At 37.8% G+C, this 16303-nt stretch overlaps 1 protein-coding gene across 14 annotated transcripts in view; it reads right to left on the bottom strand.

The window, feature by feature from the left end:
- Positions 1–16303, bottom strand: part of STXBP5L (syntaxin binding protein 5L) — a 425888-nt gene that overhangs the window by 157706 nt on the left and 251879 nt on the right. For all 14 annotated transcript variants that reach the window (XM_089331765.1, XM_051859274.3, XM_051859272.3 and 11 more), the window contains exon 18: positions 9719–9844. In XM_089331765.1, coding sequence (XP_089187891.1) covers positions 9719–9844 — 126 coding nt within the window. The remainder of the gene's footprint in view (positions 1–9718; positions 9845–16303) is intronic.

Below are 16303 nucleotides of genomic sequence, written 5' to 3'. Positions count from 1 at the left end.
AATTCAATAGAACAAATAAAAAATACAGTGGAGAGCTCTAACAACACAACCAGGAATGAGGAAGTCAAAGTATCCCTATTTGCAGATGACATGATTCTATATATAAAGGAATCCAAAAGACTCCACCAAGAGACTATTTGAATTCATAGAAGAGTTTGGTAAAGTAGCAGGATATAAAATCAATACACAAAAATCAACAACCTTTGTATACACAGACAAAGCCATGGCTTAAAATGAACTTCTACGGTTGATCATATTCACAATAGCTAAAAAAATGGAATAAACTTAAGCAAGAATATCAAAGATCTCTACATAGAATTACAAAAAATTCAAGAAAGAAATCGCAGAAGATACAAAAAAATGGAAAAATCTTCCATGTTAATGGATTAGAAGAATCAGCATCATCAAAATGTCCATTCTTCTAAAAGCAATTTACAGATTCAATGTGATACCAAACAAAATACCAAAGATATTCTTCTCAGATCTGGAAAAAATAATGCTAAAATTCATATGGAAACACAGGAGACCTAATATAGCTAAAGGGATATTATACACAAAAACAAAGCTGGAGACATCACAATACCAGGTTTCAAGACATACTGCATACTGCAAGGTAGTTATAATCAAAACAGCCTGGTACTGGTACAAACACTGATGGATAAACCAGTGGAACAGAATAGAAAATGCCAGATATTAATCCTAACATCCATAACCAACTTATATTTGACCAAGGTGCTAAAGTCAATCTCTGGAACAAAGAACGTCTGTTCAACAAATGGCACTGGGAAAACTGGATTTCCACATGCAGGAGTATGAAGCAGGACCCCTACCTTATACTTTACATGAAAATCCATTCAAAGTGGATTAAAGACCTAAATCTATGGCCTGATACCATCAAATTACTAGAGACCATTGGGGAAATCCTGCAAGACATTGGCACAGGCAGAGAGTTCTTGGAAAAGATCCCAGAGACACAGGCAATCAAAGCTAAAATCACCAAAAGGGATTATACACATTGAGAAGCTTCTGTACTGAAAAAGAAACACTCAGCAAAGTGAAGAGGCAACTGACAGAATGGGAGAAATTATATGCAAACAATGCAACTGATAAAGGATTAATAACCAAAATATATATAAAGAGATCAAGAAACTCTACAACAACAAAACAACCCAAGAAATTGGCCAAGGAATTAAACAGACATATTTCAAAAGAAGAAATTCAAATGGCCAACAGACATATGAAAAAAAATGCTCAGGATCACAAGCCAACAGGGAAATGCAAATTCAAACCAACAAACAAGGTACCCTAATCCACTGTTGGTGGGGATGTAAACTTGTACAGCCACTGTGGAAGACTGAATGGAGATACCTCAGAAATCTCAATATAGACTTACTATATGATCCAGCCATTCCACTCCTGGGAATTTACCCAAAGGAAATGAAATCAGTATATGAAAGAGTTATCTGTATTCACATGTTTATTGCAGCTCAATTCACAATAGCTAAGATATGAGCAACCCAAATGCCTGTCAACTGTTGACTGGATAAAGAAATTGTGGGATATGTACACTATGGAATACCATGCAGAGGTAAAAAAAAATGAAATCTGGTTATTTACAACAAAATGGATGAATCTGGAAAACATCATACTTAGTGAAATAAGCCAGTCCCAAAGGGACAAATACCATTTGTTCTCCTTGACTTGTGATCATTAATAGAGCACCTAAAATCCTATCTGTAGAAGTGAAATTGACACTTTGAGAAGCAATGATTTGAAGAGCTCTTGTCTTGATTGTTGAGGAACAGTTTTTTTTTTTTTTTTAATGGAGAATAGGACTGGGAATGGGAGAGAGAGGAGGAGGTGGGCTGGGATGGTGGGTATGATGGGAAGAATTACTATATTCCTAAAGCTGTACTTATGAAATTTGTACTCATTAAATAAACAGTTTCTTTGGGGGAAAAATGTTAACAGAACTGACAAATACCAAAAAAAAATTTAAAAAAACCCTCTATATTTTAGGCATGGAAAGCCAAGACACTCTGGCAAAAAAAAAAAAACAAAAAAAAAACAAAAAAAAAAACAAAAAAAAAAAACAAAACCTAAATGAAAGATCTCCGCGAGTGAGATCCCAGTGGAAAGAACAGGTCATCAAAGAAGGAGGTACCTTTCTCTGAGGGTAGGAGAGAACTTCCACTCTGACTATGACCTTGTCTAAATATGATCAGAGTCGGTGAACTCAAAAGGCTTCCATAGCCTTGGCAACTCATGACAAGAGCCTAGGGTGATTACTGATGCCATAAACAAGAGTGTCAATTTGTTAAGTCAACAGCAGGAGTCACTGTGCACTTATTCCTCATGTAGGATCTCTGTCCTTAATGTGCTGTACATTGTGGTTTAATGCTATAACTAGTACTCAAACAGTATTTTTCACTTTGTGTTTCTATGTGGGTGCAAACTGTTGAAATCTTTACTTAATATATACTAAACTGATCTTCTGTATATAAAGAGAATTGAAAATGAATCTTGATGTGAATGGAAGGGGAGAGGGAGCGGGAAAGGGTAGGGTTGCGGGTGGGAGGGAAGTTATGGGGGGGAAGTCATTGTAATCCATAAGCTGTACTTTGGAAATTTATATTCATTAAATAAAAAAAATTAAAAAATTAAAAAACCCTCTAGGCCAAGGTGGCCTTACTGGTTAATTCTGTCAAACATCTGGAAAAGAACAATGTCAATCTTATACAAACTTTTGCAGAAAACAAAGGTAGCAGGAACTTCTTTTGGCTCATTTTATGAGGACTAATAAACTTTGATACCAAAATCTGACAAATATTTCACAGAAAAAGATATGGTGAAGATCTTCTCTAATCATCTATATTGTAATTTGGGGTTCTATTCACTTCCTGTGTTTGGATGTATATGTCTTTCTCCAAATTGGGGAAGTTTTCTGCTATTATTTTAATGAATATGTTTTCTAAGCTATTCTTTTTTTAATTCTTCAGAACTCTTAAGACTTGTATATTTCACTGCTTGATGTTACCCCATAATTCCCAATGTTTTTCTTCTCATTTTTTCCTTCCTTTTGTTGCCTGACAGAGATATTTCAAAAGACCTCAGATACCCTATCTTCTGTTTCATCAAGTCTGCTGTTAAGGATTTCAACTGTATTTTTTATTTGGTTTATGGAATATTTCACTTCTAATATTTCTGTTTGGTTCTTTTTCAGTATCTCTATTTCTTTGCTGATTTTCTCATCCATGTCATGCACTGATTTCCTAACCTCATTTAACTGTTTCTCTATTTGGGAGTAACCTTATAATCATTCTTTTGAATTGTTTGGCATTTCATCAATCTCACATCACAGTTCAATACTAGCTTCTTGTGTTTCTACACTGATTTTTGTTTTTATGGCTTCTGGAGGATGTTTCTTTTTTTGATTAAGGGTTTTATTCCTGGCTTGATTAAGGGTTTATTCTGAGTCTTGATGGAGTACCTAAGGCTTATATATGAGCATCTAGGATGTGTATTGAGTGGTGTCAGGGAGCTCTGGCCCCCATAATTTGTCCATATGTCAAGAGTCCAGAGTGACACCCAAGATGGGTGTGGCAGAACACCTCTGGCTGTCGCTCCCCGTCTTCATGGAGGAACGACACAGGACCCTGCGCTGTTCTTTTGTCTGCTCGGCCCTCCCCGGGTTTGCTGCTGGTTCTTCCCGGGTTGGCTACCGACCCTTCCACCTCCGTGGAAGGGCGGTTCCCCCTAGCCACTTTCCCCACTTCCGCGGGGGAGCGGCACACTGCCGGCCGGCTCTCTCGGGGGCTGCACAGGTGTTCCTTCAGATAGATGTTCCCCTTAGATGTTCCTGGTGCATGTTGTCTCTCTCCTCCTTTATAGTCCTCTTCCACCAATCCCAACTCTGCTACCCACACGCCGAGTACGCTGCTCTCCTCCAATCAGGAGCAGGTCCTGCTGCTTATTGGTTGAACTGGAGGCAGCTGGGTAGAAGTTGTTACTCCCTTCTCAGCGCCATATTGTGGGAGAGCAGATGCATAGAATAAGTCTTAATTCCAGTAACAGTCTAGTCCGAGTTGCTCCCAGTTGCTCCCCACATCTGGCTTTAGTTATTGGGTGTAGGGGTGATGTTGGAGCCAACTGGTGTGTTGGAAAAGTCAGCTTTTCTCTGTGCCAAGGTGAACTAACTGTTTTACAGCTAAGAGTGACCTCATGGTTCCAAAGCACTTTCAATCATCCAGGTGTGACCACCATCCTAAGTACCCACTCATTCTGCAGAGTATGTCCCCTGACTCCACTATGAGATCATTCCCCAGGAAATACGGAATTCTACAGTAACATTGAGTGTGTGCATGGGAACTCAGTTGCAACCTACAATTTTCAATAGGTCGGGGGACAAGAGGCAGTAGAAAGAGGATGGCTTTCAATTCTAATGAGGCTTGCCTCACTTTCATAGTACTACAGGCTACCTAGCTTCCCTGCCTTTAATGTCTGCAGCAGGACAGAGCGCTGTGTGGGTCTGGGTTCCAGGGCTATTGATGCCCTGCTGTGCCCAGTTGGAGATGTGGGGCCCCGTTTGCCCTCCTAGAATGCAGAAATGTCTCTGAGACTCCTGGAAAGAAAATAGGCAAGAACTCCTTACAAGCAGTTCCCCTCTCAAGTTGCTGCCTCCCTGCCACAATTCTTGCCTTGAAAGTAGGCGAGGGAATTGTGTGTGCTCCCCCTCTGAGGTCCTGGAGCCCCGAGTTTTTGAAGGAACACTCTTCACTGAGCTATGGTCTGTGACAGAGGTTTCCTCTCTGGGGAGGCTCATTCAGGTGACAAGTTTGTGCAGATGCACTTTGCCTATCCTTTCCTGTTAACCCTCTTCCCAGCAACAGGGAATCCCCTGGCCCTGGGGCCTCAGATACCACTTTATACCTTTTTTTCACTCTATATAATCTACTATGCCTGTTATAGATGTCTTACTGTGTTCCTGCTTTTTTTCCTACTGCTTCTGGTACTCTTCCCCAGGCATGGAGCTAGAGCCACAGTTGCTTTGGAGTATTTTGGTAGAGAAGGAGGCAAACACTGGACTTCTCTATACAGCCAACTTCAATCTCCAGAGTTCTGCTTTTGTAATATACCAAGCCACACACACAAATACCACCTGTCCCTCATCATGTTACCCTGTTAGGACCAAGGCTCAAGGAACTGATGGAAGGTGTTGATTTAGCTGCTGTTCTGCTCTCAGAAATAAACCGTGGTTCTGACCCAGAGACCTATTTTTTGTCATAAAAACATAAAACTGGCAGAATATTTACTAACTTGTAAGAGGAGAAAAGTCTCACACTCCTCACAGTTTCTGACTTAAAAGTTTCCACATGGTAGATTCTTAAAAAAGTAAACAATTAGTAATTAATGAAAAAATAGGGATAGTTAGCTAACATTTGCTAGATTGATCCTTGATATTCTCTCCCCTCATTAGACTTAGGCCAATTAAGATTTTTGACATCAAATAGTTGTCAAATATTTCTTACAATAATTAAATTATGGTTGTCCTTATATTTTTTGTTTTCTTTGATATCTAATGTATATATGATTTTTGCTTCCTTTAATATTTAAATGTAGCTACAGAGTCACTGACATGAAGTACTATTCAAATAATAATCTGCTTCATAAAGTGAATGAGGGATTGCATGGTCAGTCAGCTTGAGTTGGGTGGAAAAGGTGGAACTGAGAAAAGGAAAAATGTTACAGATCTTGGTCAAATCAAATGGATGTATAATCAGATAACAATGACAAACATAAACAGGAAATGTCTTTTACATACATTTTACAATTTGAAGCCATGAACGAGGTGGCACGTTTTCAGAGACTCTTAATTCTGATATCCCCTGCCTTTGTAGATCCATCAATTGAGAATGAAAACCTGAAAATAGTTTGAACTGAGCCACATTCCATGGTAACTACTTAGGCTAAAAATAGTCATTCCTACCATATTAAATAATGGGACTACTCATATAGTGTTACACTAAAATGGAGACTATGTCTGAACCTTGCATGATTTGCAAGTATAAGTAGAATTTAACTTGAGCTGCTTTTTGTAAATGCCAATATTAAAGAAAAACAGAAATTAAGCTCAACCAATCAAAAGCAGCCAATTAACATATACTTGTACAGGCTACTTCAAAAAGCTCATGGAAGATGAAATTAAAAGGCAGGTTTATTTTGGTCAGAAAATTTCGAAATCCATGCATTCAAGGGGTTTTCACAAAGGTCATGGAAACTGTATATTATGAAAAGACTATGAAGAGATTTCAAAAACTTTTTGTGCTAAAATAAATTTATCTTAATTTTCTATAAACCTTTTTAAGTACCCTCATATAACTAGGAACTTTACAACAGTATATATAATGTAACTGTACAACTATAATTAATCAAATGTACATTTGATCTATATTTTATATATAGGCTTTATTTCTTTATCCTATAAAGCCCTCCTCCTTGAGTTCTCTCTGCAGAACTCCTGAATTACTTTGGGTTTAGAGCTAATTCATGATTCACTATACAAATAAACTCCCTATGGCCGGCGCCGCGGCTCACTAGGCTAATCCTCCGCCTAGCGGCGCGGGCACACCGGGTTCTAGTCCCGGTTGGGGCGCCGGATTCTGTCCCGGTTGCCCCTCTTCCAGGCCAGCTCTCTGCTGTGGCCAGGGAGTACAGTGGAGGATGGCCCAGGTGCTTGGGCCCTGCATCCCATGGGAGACCAGGAAAAGCACCTGGCTCCTGGCTCCTGGCTCCTGCCATCGGATCAGCGCGGTGCGCTGGCCGCAGCGCGCCGGCCGCGGCGGCCATTGGAGGGTGAACCAACGGCAAAAGGAAGACCTTTCTCTCTGTCTCTCTCTCACTGTCCACTCTGCCTGTCAAAAAATAAAAAAAATAAAAATAAAAATAAAATAAAACAAATAAACTCCCTAAAAATTTTTATTGTTCCTCAATTTACTTTTTAAACTATAGGCTGTTCCACTGTCCCTTATCCTCTCCCTTCATCTATTGGCTATTTTTTTTATTTTTATTTTTTTATTTTTTTGACAGGCAGAGTTAGACAGTGAGAGAGAGATGCAGAGAGAAAGGTCTTCCTTTGCCGTTGGTTCACCCTCCAATGGCCGCCGCGGGCACACCGTGCTGATCTGAAGGCAGGAATCAGGTACTTATCCTGGTCTCCCATGGGGTGCAGGGCCCAAGCACTTGGGCCATCGTCCACTGCCTTCCCGGGCCACAGCAGAGAGCTGACCTGGAAGAGGGGCAACTGGGACAGAATCTGGCACCCCGACCGGGACTAGAACCCGGTGTGCCGGCGCCGCAAGGCGGAGGATTAGCCTGTTGAGCCGCGTCGCCGGCCCATCTATTGGCTACTAATACCAGATTTCCCATCTGAAACTTTCTAATCAAGAAGTAAGTTCCTGTATATAGGTTCACAGATTCTCAATTCTGATGTTTCCCTGCCTCCACAATTCCTTGCAGAAAACTGCAGGAACACACATATAATTTTTCTAACTATTCCCCCTTACTGCTGGCCTCAGGAAGTTCTCTTAGGTCTTACCATACTTAACTTTGGAAGCAGAGAAATAGAGCCAATATAAAAAGAAGTAGATTATTTGATAACACTTAATTTCAAATTAGTACAGATGAAATATGTACAAAATGGCATTAGCAAAATTCTTAGTAATCAAGAAAATGTAGTCTAATTCTTATTTCCTATCATATACATAAATAAATTCTGGCTAGATTGAAGACTGAAATCCTGGGGCCGGCGCCATGGCGCAGTGGGTTAACACCCTGGCCTGAGGTGCCAGCATCCCATATGGGTGCTGGTTCTAGTCCTGGCTGCTCCTCTTCCCATCCAGCTCTCTGCTATGGCCTGGGACAGCAGTGGAAGATGGCCCAAGTCCTTGGGCCCCTGTGCCCAAATGGGAGACCCGGAAGAAGCTCCTGGCTCTTGGCTTTGGATTGGTGCAGCTCCAGCCGTTGCAGCCATCTGGGGAGTGAACCAGCAGATGGAGGACTTCTCTCTCTCTCTCTACCTCTCTCTGTAACTCTTTCATATAAGTAATAAAATAGACTGAAATCCTGACATTAGCCACAAAATGGATGGAACTGGAGATCTTTACCATAGGTGAAATGAACCAGATATAAAAAGATAAATTCCATGTGTTTTCTTTCATATGTGGAAGTTAATATATAGAGTATAAAAATGTGTAGATGCCATATTATTTGGTATACAGATGGCTACAAATGTTGTCTTCACTGAATTATACCCTCAACATAAAAACATACCCTTCTTTCTTCATTTTATGATCCTTGCCATGAATCCCACATTATGTGATATAATATCCCCTCTTTGAAGAAAAATAGTAAGTACATATATATATTATATATGAAGTGAATATGGTAAACATTAATTGTTAAATCTAAAATATATTAAAAATAAATAACAATAGAAAGACATAAAACATTTAAAAATTATGTACAGGAAAATTCACCTAAACAAAATCATAAAACAGGCAATAGTAGGGAAAATATTTGGAAGTTATATCACAGAAGAAGCTAACTTCCTTAATATGTAAACAGTTTTCACAAGTCTCTAAGGCCAACAAATCTGTAGGAAATGAAGAGTAGAAACAGAAATGTCACAGTCCACGAAAAGGTGTTCAGTTTTACCTAATGTATGAGAAAAGTATACTAATATTATAATAATATTCTACTTTCTATTTGACAAATTGACAATTATCAGCAAACTTTGATTATGCACAGTTGTTAGGAAGGTTGTAGGAAACCAGGAATTCTTAAACACTGCTAATAAAAGTATAGTTTAGCACATCTGTGGAGGGCTAAACCCTAGGAATAAGAGTTAATTAGAATTAGACATGAAAGGGAATAAAATTTAAGGCTGGCATTGTGGTATAGAAAGGAAGGTGGATGGAGTATAGGAGTAAGGGATGAAGGGAGAAAGGGCAGAATGGGAAGTATCATTATGCTCTTAAAACTGTATATATGAAAAAAAAACTGTATATATGAAATACATGAAATTTGTTCCCTTTATATTAATTAATATAAAAAAGAAAAAAGCAGATACAAACAAAAAAATCAGACTTGTGTATTTGAACACAATATAATTTAACAAAAACCAAGACAAGTAGAAGATGTAGTTACCAAATGTGGAGGTATAAATCACATATTTAAAGTGACTATATTCAATATATTCAAGGCAATAAAGGACAAGAATGATAATTCAATAATAGAAGATTTAAAAGAAATGGAAAGTCTACTACTGAAAAATAAAAACTAAAATTGAATTCCTTTGGTGTATCTACCATTAAACACAGATGAAAGGGAATTAGTGAACAACTCAAGAGAAAATATCCAGAGTGAAACACAAGGAGAAAAGGGACAGTAAATACAAAATTAAACAAATCATAAAATATAAGGATATCTTTATAATCTCCTAAAAGTGGAAACACAATCTCAAACTTGACATTAAGAAGAACAAATAACCAGTTTAAGTTTAAATTATGATTTGTCTTATATCATGGTTCAATCTAATAAGAATCCAGGTAAGGACCTTTTCCCATTTTTAGAAATTCACCTGAGCATTTAAAAAGAAACGTCTAAAGCATCAAATATATTAGCTGAAAATGCAAATCAGAAAGAAATTCTAATTACTTACATTCCATATGCTGAACTTACAGCAAGACTAGTAATCTGTTGAGGAGGTTCACCATCTACCCACACCAACTGAATAACAAGTTCTGCTTGGTACCCTGGAGGCATTCGTACTGGTCGTGTCTTAACACTAGGAGAAAGTGAAAAATAATTCTATCACACACTGCTTATTTGTATAGAATCATCCTATATACATATACAACACCAGACACTGGAGGTAGCACACAGGTGGACAGTGTCTTGTAGTTTTCTCAAAATACACTGAGCTACTTAAGATTGCTTTGTTATTTCTTTAAGTAGCTTCACAGTCAGGTCCACAACTTCAACTGGCCTACATAATTTACTTTTTAAAAACTTCTTTAAAATAGTATTTACATTATTTTTATAATGTAATACTTGTATTTCTTATATACGAGAACATATAAGTTATAGAATAACAAAAAGAATGACCATTAACCTACTACTCAACTAAAAAGTTAAATATTCCCAATGAATTCAGAATTCCTAATCTTGTCTTCTACATTTGTTTCACTTGTAGTTTTGTCCATTATGATAGCAACTCCTATCTTTCAGTCACTGAGTCAAAAAACCTAAAGTCATCCTTGAGTAAATCATACTCTTATACTTTATACCTAATCAATTATCAAATGCTGTTGATGCTACCTTCAAAATATATCAAGAACTTCACTTCTCTAATGCTAGCACCCTAATTATAGATGCAAATAAAAATATAGGATGCCCATTTAAATTTAAATAATAAAAAGTGTAATTAAGAATGGCCAGTGGGATATACTGATATTAAAAAATGCTAATTGCTTATCTGAAATTCAGATTTAAATTAGTATGTTACATTTTATTTGTTAAATCTGGGAGCCATTAACTTCATGTGTAATTGGTTTACTGGAATAAACTCCTACATGGTTTCTCAGCTTCTATGATTCCCTTCCATCCCTAAATCAATTTCCAACACAGCCACTAAAGTGATCTATTCAAAATTTAAATCTGATCATGTCATTTCTGTAGTTCTCAAACTCCTGTAATACTCACCATTCTCCATTTATAATATAAAGCAAGGTATTAGTTGGCCATATAATACTTTATTTTCCATCTTGCCCCACCTCTATTTGGTCTAACTATACTGAGCTTGATCCTGTTCCTCAAACACGCCAAGCACTTCAAAGTCTTTTCTCTAGCTGTTCCTTCTGCTTGGAACATTCTTCTACCTGATACTCTTGGGCTAATTTCTTCACTTTAAGTTTTTCTTTAAATCTAAGTCTTTCATACCAGGAAGCACATGGCAATAAAATAATCCTGTATTTACACAAACATGTATATAATTATAAGATTTGTAATATTGCTAAGAAAAACAAAACAAAGACATGGCTAGTTGAAATGATTATTTATATAGCTAATGTATATAATAGTCTCAGCAAAGAAAAGTGATTTGAGGATGGATGCCTACATATAATTTAGTAAAAGGTGAATAATATACAATTCAAGAATTACACAATGTAATGTAATTCACAGAACAAAATACTTAGATCAGTTTTGCTGCTTGGTTTCTAGGCACTAACCACACAGTATAGGATTTATATTGATTATTATTACCTACTGATTATCTTAATGATCCTTAAGAGTATCTGCATTATTCAAGTCACCATTTGTATTACACTTCAACAACTGTTACTGATTACTCCATTTCTACTATTAGATCTTTGTTGATTTCCCTGGTTTTCCTTTGTCATCAGCCCTATCTTTTAAATGTTTACCTTAAAATCTTGTTCAGGGGCCAGTGCTGTGGCTGAGTGGGTTAAAGCTGCGGCTTGCAGTGCTGGCATCCCATATGGCCTTTGGTTCAAGTCCTGGCTGATCCACTTCTAATCCAGCTCCCTGCTAATGTGCCTGGGAAATCAGTAGAGGATGCCCCACATCCTTACTCCCCTAAACCAACGTGGGAAACCTGGAAAAAGCTCCTGGCTTCATCCTGGCCTAGCCCCAGCCACTGCGGCCATTTGGTGAGTGAACAAGTGGTTGGAAGATCTGTCTCTCCATCTCTCTCTCTGTTACTCTGCCTCACAAATAAATAAATCTTTAAGAATTTTTTTTAACTTTTACAGAAAAATATTTATGTAATTAAAAACTCACACTTCAGTGATAGATCTTCTAAGCTAATAAAAAATCAATGTACAGTTCTTCCTTGAACTTTTTATCCTTTTTTTAGTTTTCATTTCAATACAAATTTGTTAAATGAAATAAAGAGATATGAAGGGAAAATTAAATACTTAAAATTATATTTGAAAATTTTTGATTAGCTAAAAATTTGAGGTATGTTTCCTCTAGAGTAGATTGTCCTCCCATTAATATTTACTTATATTTCCTTTTTTTTGTAAACTTCACAAGGAAAGTAGTCTTGGGAGGAAAATCAATGATAACAAAGCTTAGAAGCTACTGATTATGTAGATTTTGTATCTAAATCTTGTATCTTGAAATCCTGTATCTAAATTTTCTGAAAGTGTTTCATAAGATATGAGGAAACTAGCAAAGTTCCCTGAGTAGCAGATAGTAGATGCAGATATTTTCACATAGGGACCAAAGAAATTCTTTGTTTATTAGGGTTAATTCTCCAACCAGTTAAAACTAGAAACATTTGGTTTGACAGTGTAGAAGAAGTAATTAATAACTTATAATCCATTACTAAAGGTGACCAAAAGAATTAAGATAAATATTATTATGGTATTTATTAACTTTATTTTCATTTGATTGTGGTACTAAACTTTGTTAGATGTATTGTGAGAACATAATTTATTAATAAATCACCAATAAGTAAATGTGATTCATTACATTAACAAACTGAAGAAGAAAAACCATATGACTATCTCTAGATGCAAAGAAAACATCTGATAAAATACAACATTGTTTCATGATGAAAACCTTAAGCAAATTGGGTATTGAAGGAACATTCCTCAACACAATCAAGGTAATTTATGACAAACCCACAGCCAGCATCCTACCGAATGGGGAAAAGTTGGAAGCATTCCCCCTAAGATCTGGCACCAGACAAGGATGCCCACTATCACTACAAGTTTTAGCCAGGGCCATCAAGCAAGAAAAAGAAATCAAAGGGATACAAATTGGAAAGGAGAAAGTCAAACTATCCCTATTTGCAGATGACATGATGCTATATATAGGAGATCCAAATGACTATACTGAGAGACTGCTGGAACTCATGAAAGAGTTTGGTAAAGTGGCAGGAAATAAAATTAACACACAAAAATCAATAGCCTTTGTATGCATAGACAATGCCAAGGCTGAGAAAGAACTTTTTTTTTTCAAGATTTATTTTTTTATTTATTTTAAAGTCAGAGTTACACAGAGAGAGGAGAGGCAGATAGAGAGAGAGATCTTCCATCCGATGGTTCACTCTCCAACTGGCTGCAACGGCTGGAGCTGCATCAATCTGAAGCCAGGAGCCAGGAGCTTCTTCTGGGTCTCCCGTGCAGGTGCAGGGGCCCAAGGACTTGGGCCATCTTCCACTGCTATCCCAGGCCATAGCAGAGAGCTGGATCAGAAGAGGAGCAGCCGGGACTAGAACCAGTGCTCATATGGGATGCTGACGCTTCAGGCCAGGGCGTTAACCCACTGCACCACAGCGCCAGCCCCAAGAAAGAACTTTTAAGATGAATCCCACTCACAATAGCTATAAAAAAATCAAATACCTTCAAAATGAATTTAATCATGGATGTCAAAGATCTCTGATTAAAATTATAAAACATTAAAGGAAGAAATAACAAGATATTAAAAATGGAAAAACCTTCCATGTTCATGGAATGGAAGAATTAATATCACCAAAATGTCCATACTACCCAAACCAATTTACAGATTCAATGTGATCCCAATGAAAATATCATGGCATTCTGTGCTGATCTAGAAAAAATGATGCTGAAAGTCATAAGGAAACACAAGAGAACCTGAATAGCTAAAGCAATCTTATACATCAAAAACAAAGCCAAAGGCATCACAATTCCAGATTTCAAGACATACTACAGTGTAGTTATCATCAGAACAGCCTCATATTGGCACAAAAAACAGATATATAGACCAAGAGAAGAGAATAGAAACTCCAGAAATCAATCCACACATCTATAACCAACTTATCTTTAACAAAGGAGCTAAAAACAATCCTGAAGCAAGGACAGTCTCTTCAACAAATGGTGCTGGGTAATTTGGATCTCTGAGTGCCAAAATATGAATATAAACTGTTACATTACAACTTACACAAAAATCCATTCAAAATAGATCAAAGACCTAAATCTATTACCTGATATCATCAAATCATTAGAGAACACAGAGGGAAACTCTGCAAGACACTGGCATAGGAAAAGACTTTCTCAAAAAGATCCTAGAAACTCAGGCATCTAAAACCAAAACTGACAAACTGCAAAGGAAACACTCAGCAAAGAGGCAATTGACAGAGAGAAAGTATTTGCAAACTATGCAACTGATAAAGGTTTAATATCTAGATTCTATGAATAGCTTCAACAACAACAAAACCAACAATCCAGTTAAGAAATGTGCAAAGGACTTAAACAGAAATTTTTCTTTTCTTCTTCTTTAAAAGATTTATTTATTTCATTTAAAAGTCAGAGTTATACAGAGAGAGAAGGAGAGGCAGAGAGAGAGAGAGAGAGAGAGAGAGGTCTTCCATCCACTGGTTCACTCCCCAATTGGCTACAATGGCTGGAGCTGTGCCAATTTGAAGCCAGGAGCCAGCAACTTCCTCTGGGTCTCCCACATGGGTGCAGGGGCCCTTGAATTGGACCATCTTCTACTGCTTTCCCAGACCATAGTAGAGAGCTGGATCAGAAGTGGAACAGCCGGGACTCAAACTGGCCCCCCTATGGGATGCCAGCACTGCAGGTAGAGGCTGTACCTGCTACACCACAGCGATGAACAGGCATTTTTCAAGAGAGGAAATTCAAGGCCGGCACCATGGCTCAATAGGCTAATCCTCCACCTTGTGGCGCTGGCACACCAGGTTCTAGTCCCGGTCGGGGCGCTGGATTCTGTCCCGGTTGCCCCTCTTCCAGGCCAGCTCTCTGCTGTGGCCCAGGAGTGCAGTGGAGGATGGTCCAAGTCCTTGGGCCCTGCACCTGCATGGGAGACCAGGAGAAGCACCTGGCTCCTGGCTTCGGATCAGTGCAGTGCGCCCGCCACAGTGGCCATTGGAGGGTGAACCAATGGCAAAAAGGAAGACCTTTCTCTCTGTCTCTCTGTCTCTCTCTCACTATCCACTCTGCCTGTCAAAAAAAAAAAAAAAAAAAAAAAAGGAAATTCAAATGGACAACAGACTATTGAGAAAATGCTCAGGATCATTAGCCATCAGGAAAATGCAAAACAAAACCATGGTGATGTTTCACCTCACCCCAGTTAGAATCGCTCTCATACGGAAATCAACAAACAAGAAATGCTGGTAAAGATGTGGGGGAAAAGTTACCCAATCCTCTGTTGGTGGGAATGTCAACTGGTGCAGCCACTGGGGAAAACAGTATGGAGATACCTCAGAAATATGGAGATACCTCAGAAATCTGAATATAGACCTGCCATATTATCCAGCCAGCCCACTCCTGGGAATTTACCCATTTACCCAAAAGAAGTCAGCATATGAAAGAGTTATCTGTATTCCCAGATTGCAGCACAATAGCTAATATATGGAATCAACCCAGATGTCCATTAACTGATGATTGGATAAAGAAATTATAGAAATTATTTGTTTTATATATATATATATATATATATATATATATATATGGAGAGAGAGAGAGAGAGAACACTATGGAGTACTACTGAGCTATAAAAAAATGAAATACTGTCTTTTGCAATAAAATGGATGCAACTAGAAGTGATTATTCTTAGTGAAATAAGCCAATCCCAAAGAGAAAAATATCATATGTTTTCCCTGATCAGGGGTAAGTAATAGAGTACCTAAAATGTACTGTATTGGAGTAATGTATTGTATAAGAAATTCGATGACTCTTACAGCCCTTTTCTGTTGAGGAATAGTGTTTTTTTCTTCATACTATTTGTTGAACTCTTTTACTTAGAGTTGGGTTAACCTTACGATCATTAAGTAAACTGAAAATATATCTTTTTTTAACTTTTATTTAGTAAATATAAATTTCCAAAGTACAGTTTATGGATTACAATGGCTCCCCACCCCCATAACTTCCCTCCCACTCACACCCCTCCCATCTCCAATCCATCTCCCATTCCATTCACATCAAGATTCATTTTCAATTCTCTTTATATACAGAAGATCATTTCAGTATATATTAAGTAAAGATTTCATCAGTTTGCACCCACACAGAAAAACTAAGTGTAAAATACTGTTTCAGTACTAGTTATAGCATTACTTCACATTGGACAACACTTTAAGGATAGATCCCAATTGAGAAGTAAGTACACAGTGACTCCTGCTGTTGACGCAACAATTTGACACTCTTGTTTATGGCATCAGTAATCACCCTAGGCTCTTGTCATGAGTTGCCAAGGCTATGGAAGCCTTTTGAGTTCTCCGACTTCGATCTTATTC

This window comes from Oryctolagus cuniculus, chromosome 4, assembly GCF_051225735.1.
Source record: "Oryctolagus cuniculus isolate XC-2025 breed Fujian yellow rabbit chromosome 4, ASM5122573v1, whole genome shotgun sequence".
Lineage (NCBI taxonomy): Eukaryota > Metazoa > Chordata > Mammalia > Lagomorpha > Leporidae > Oryctolagus > Oryctolagus cuniculus.
Note: the sequence above shows the minus strand (reverse complement) of the source record. Positions and strands in the feature narration are given on the sequence as shown.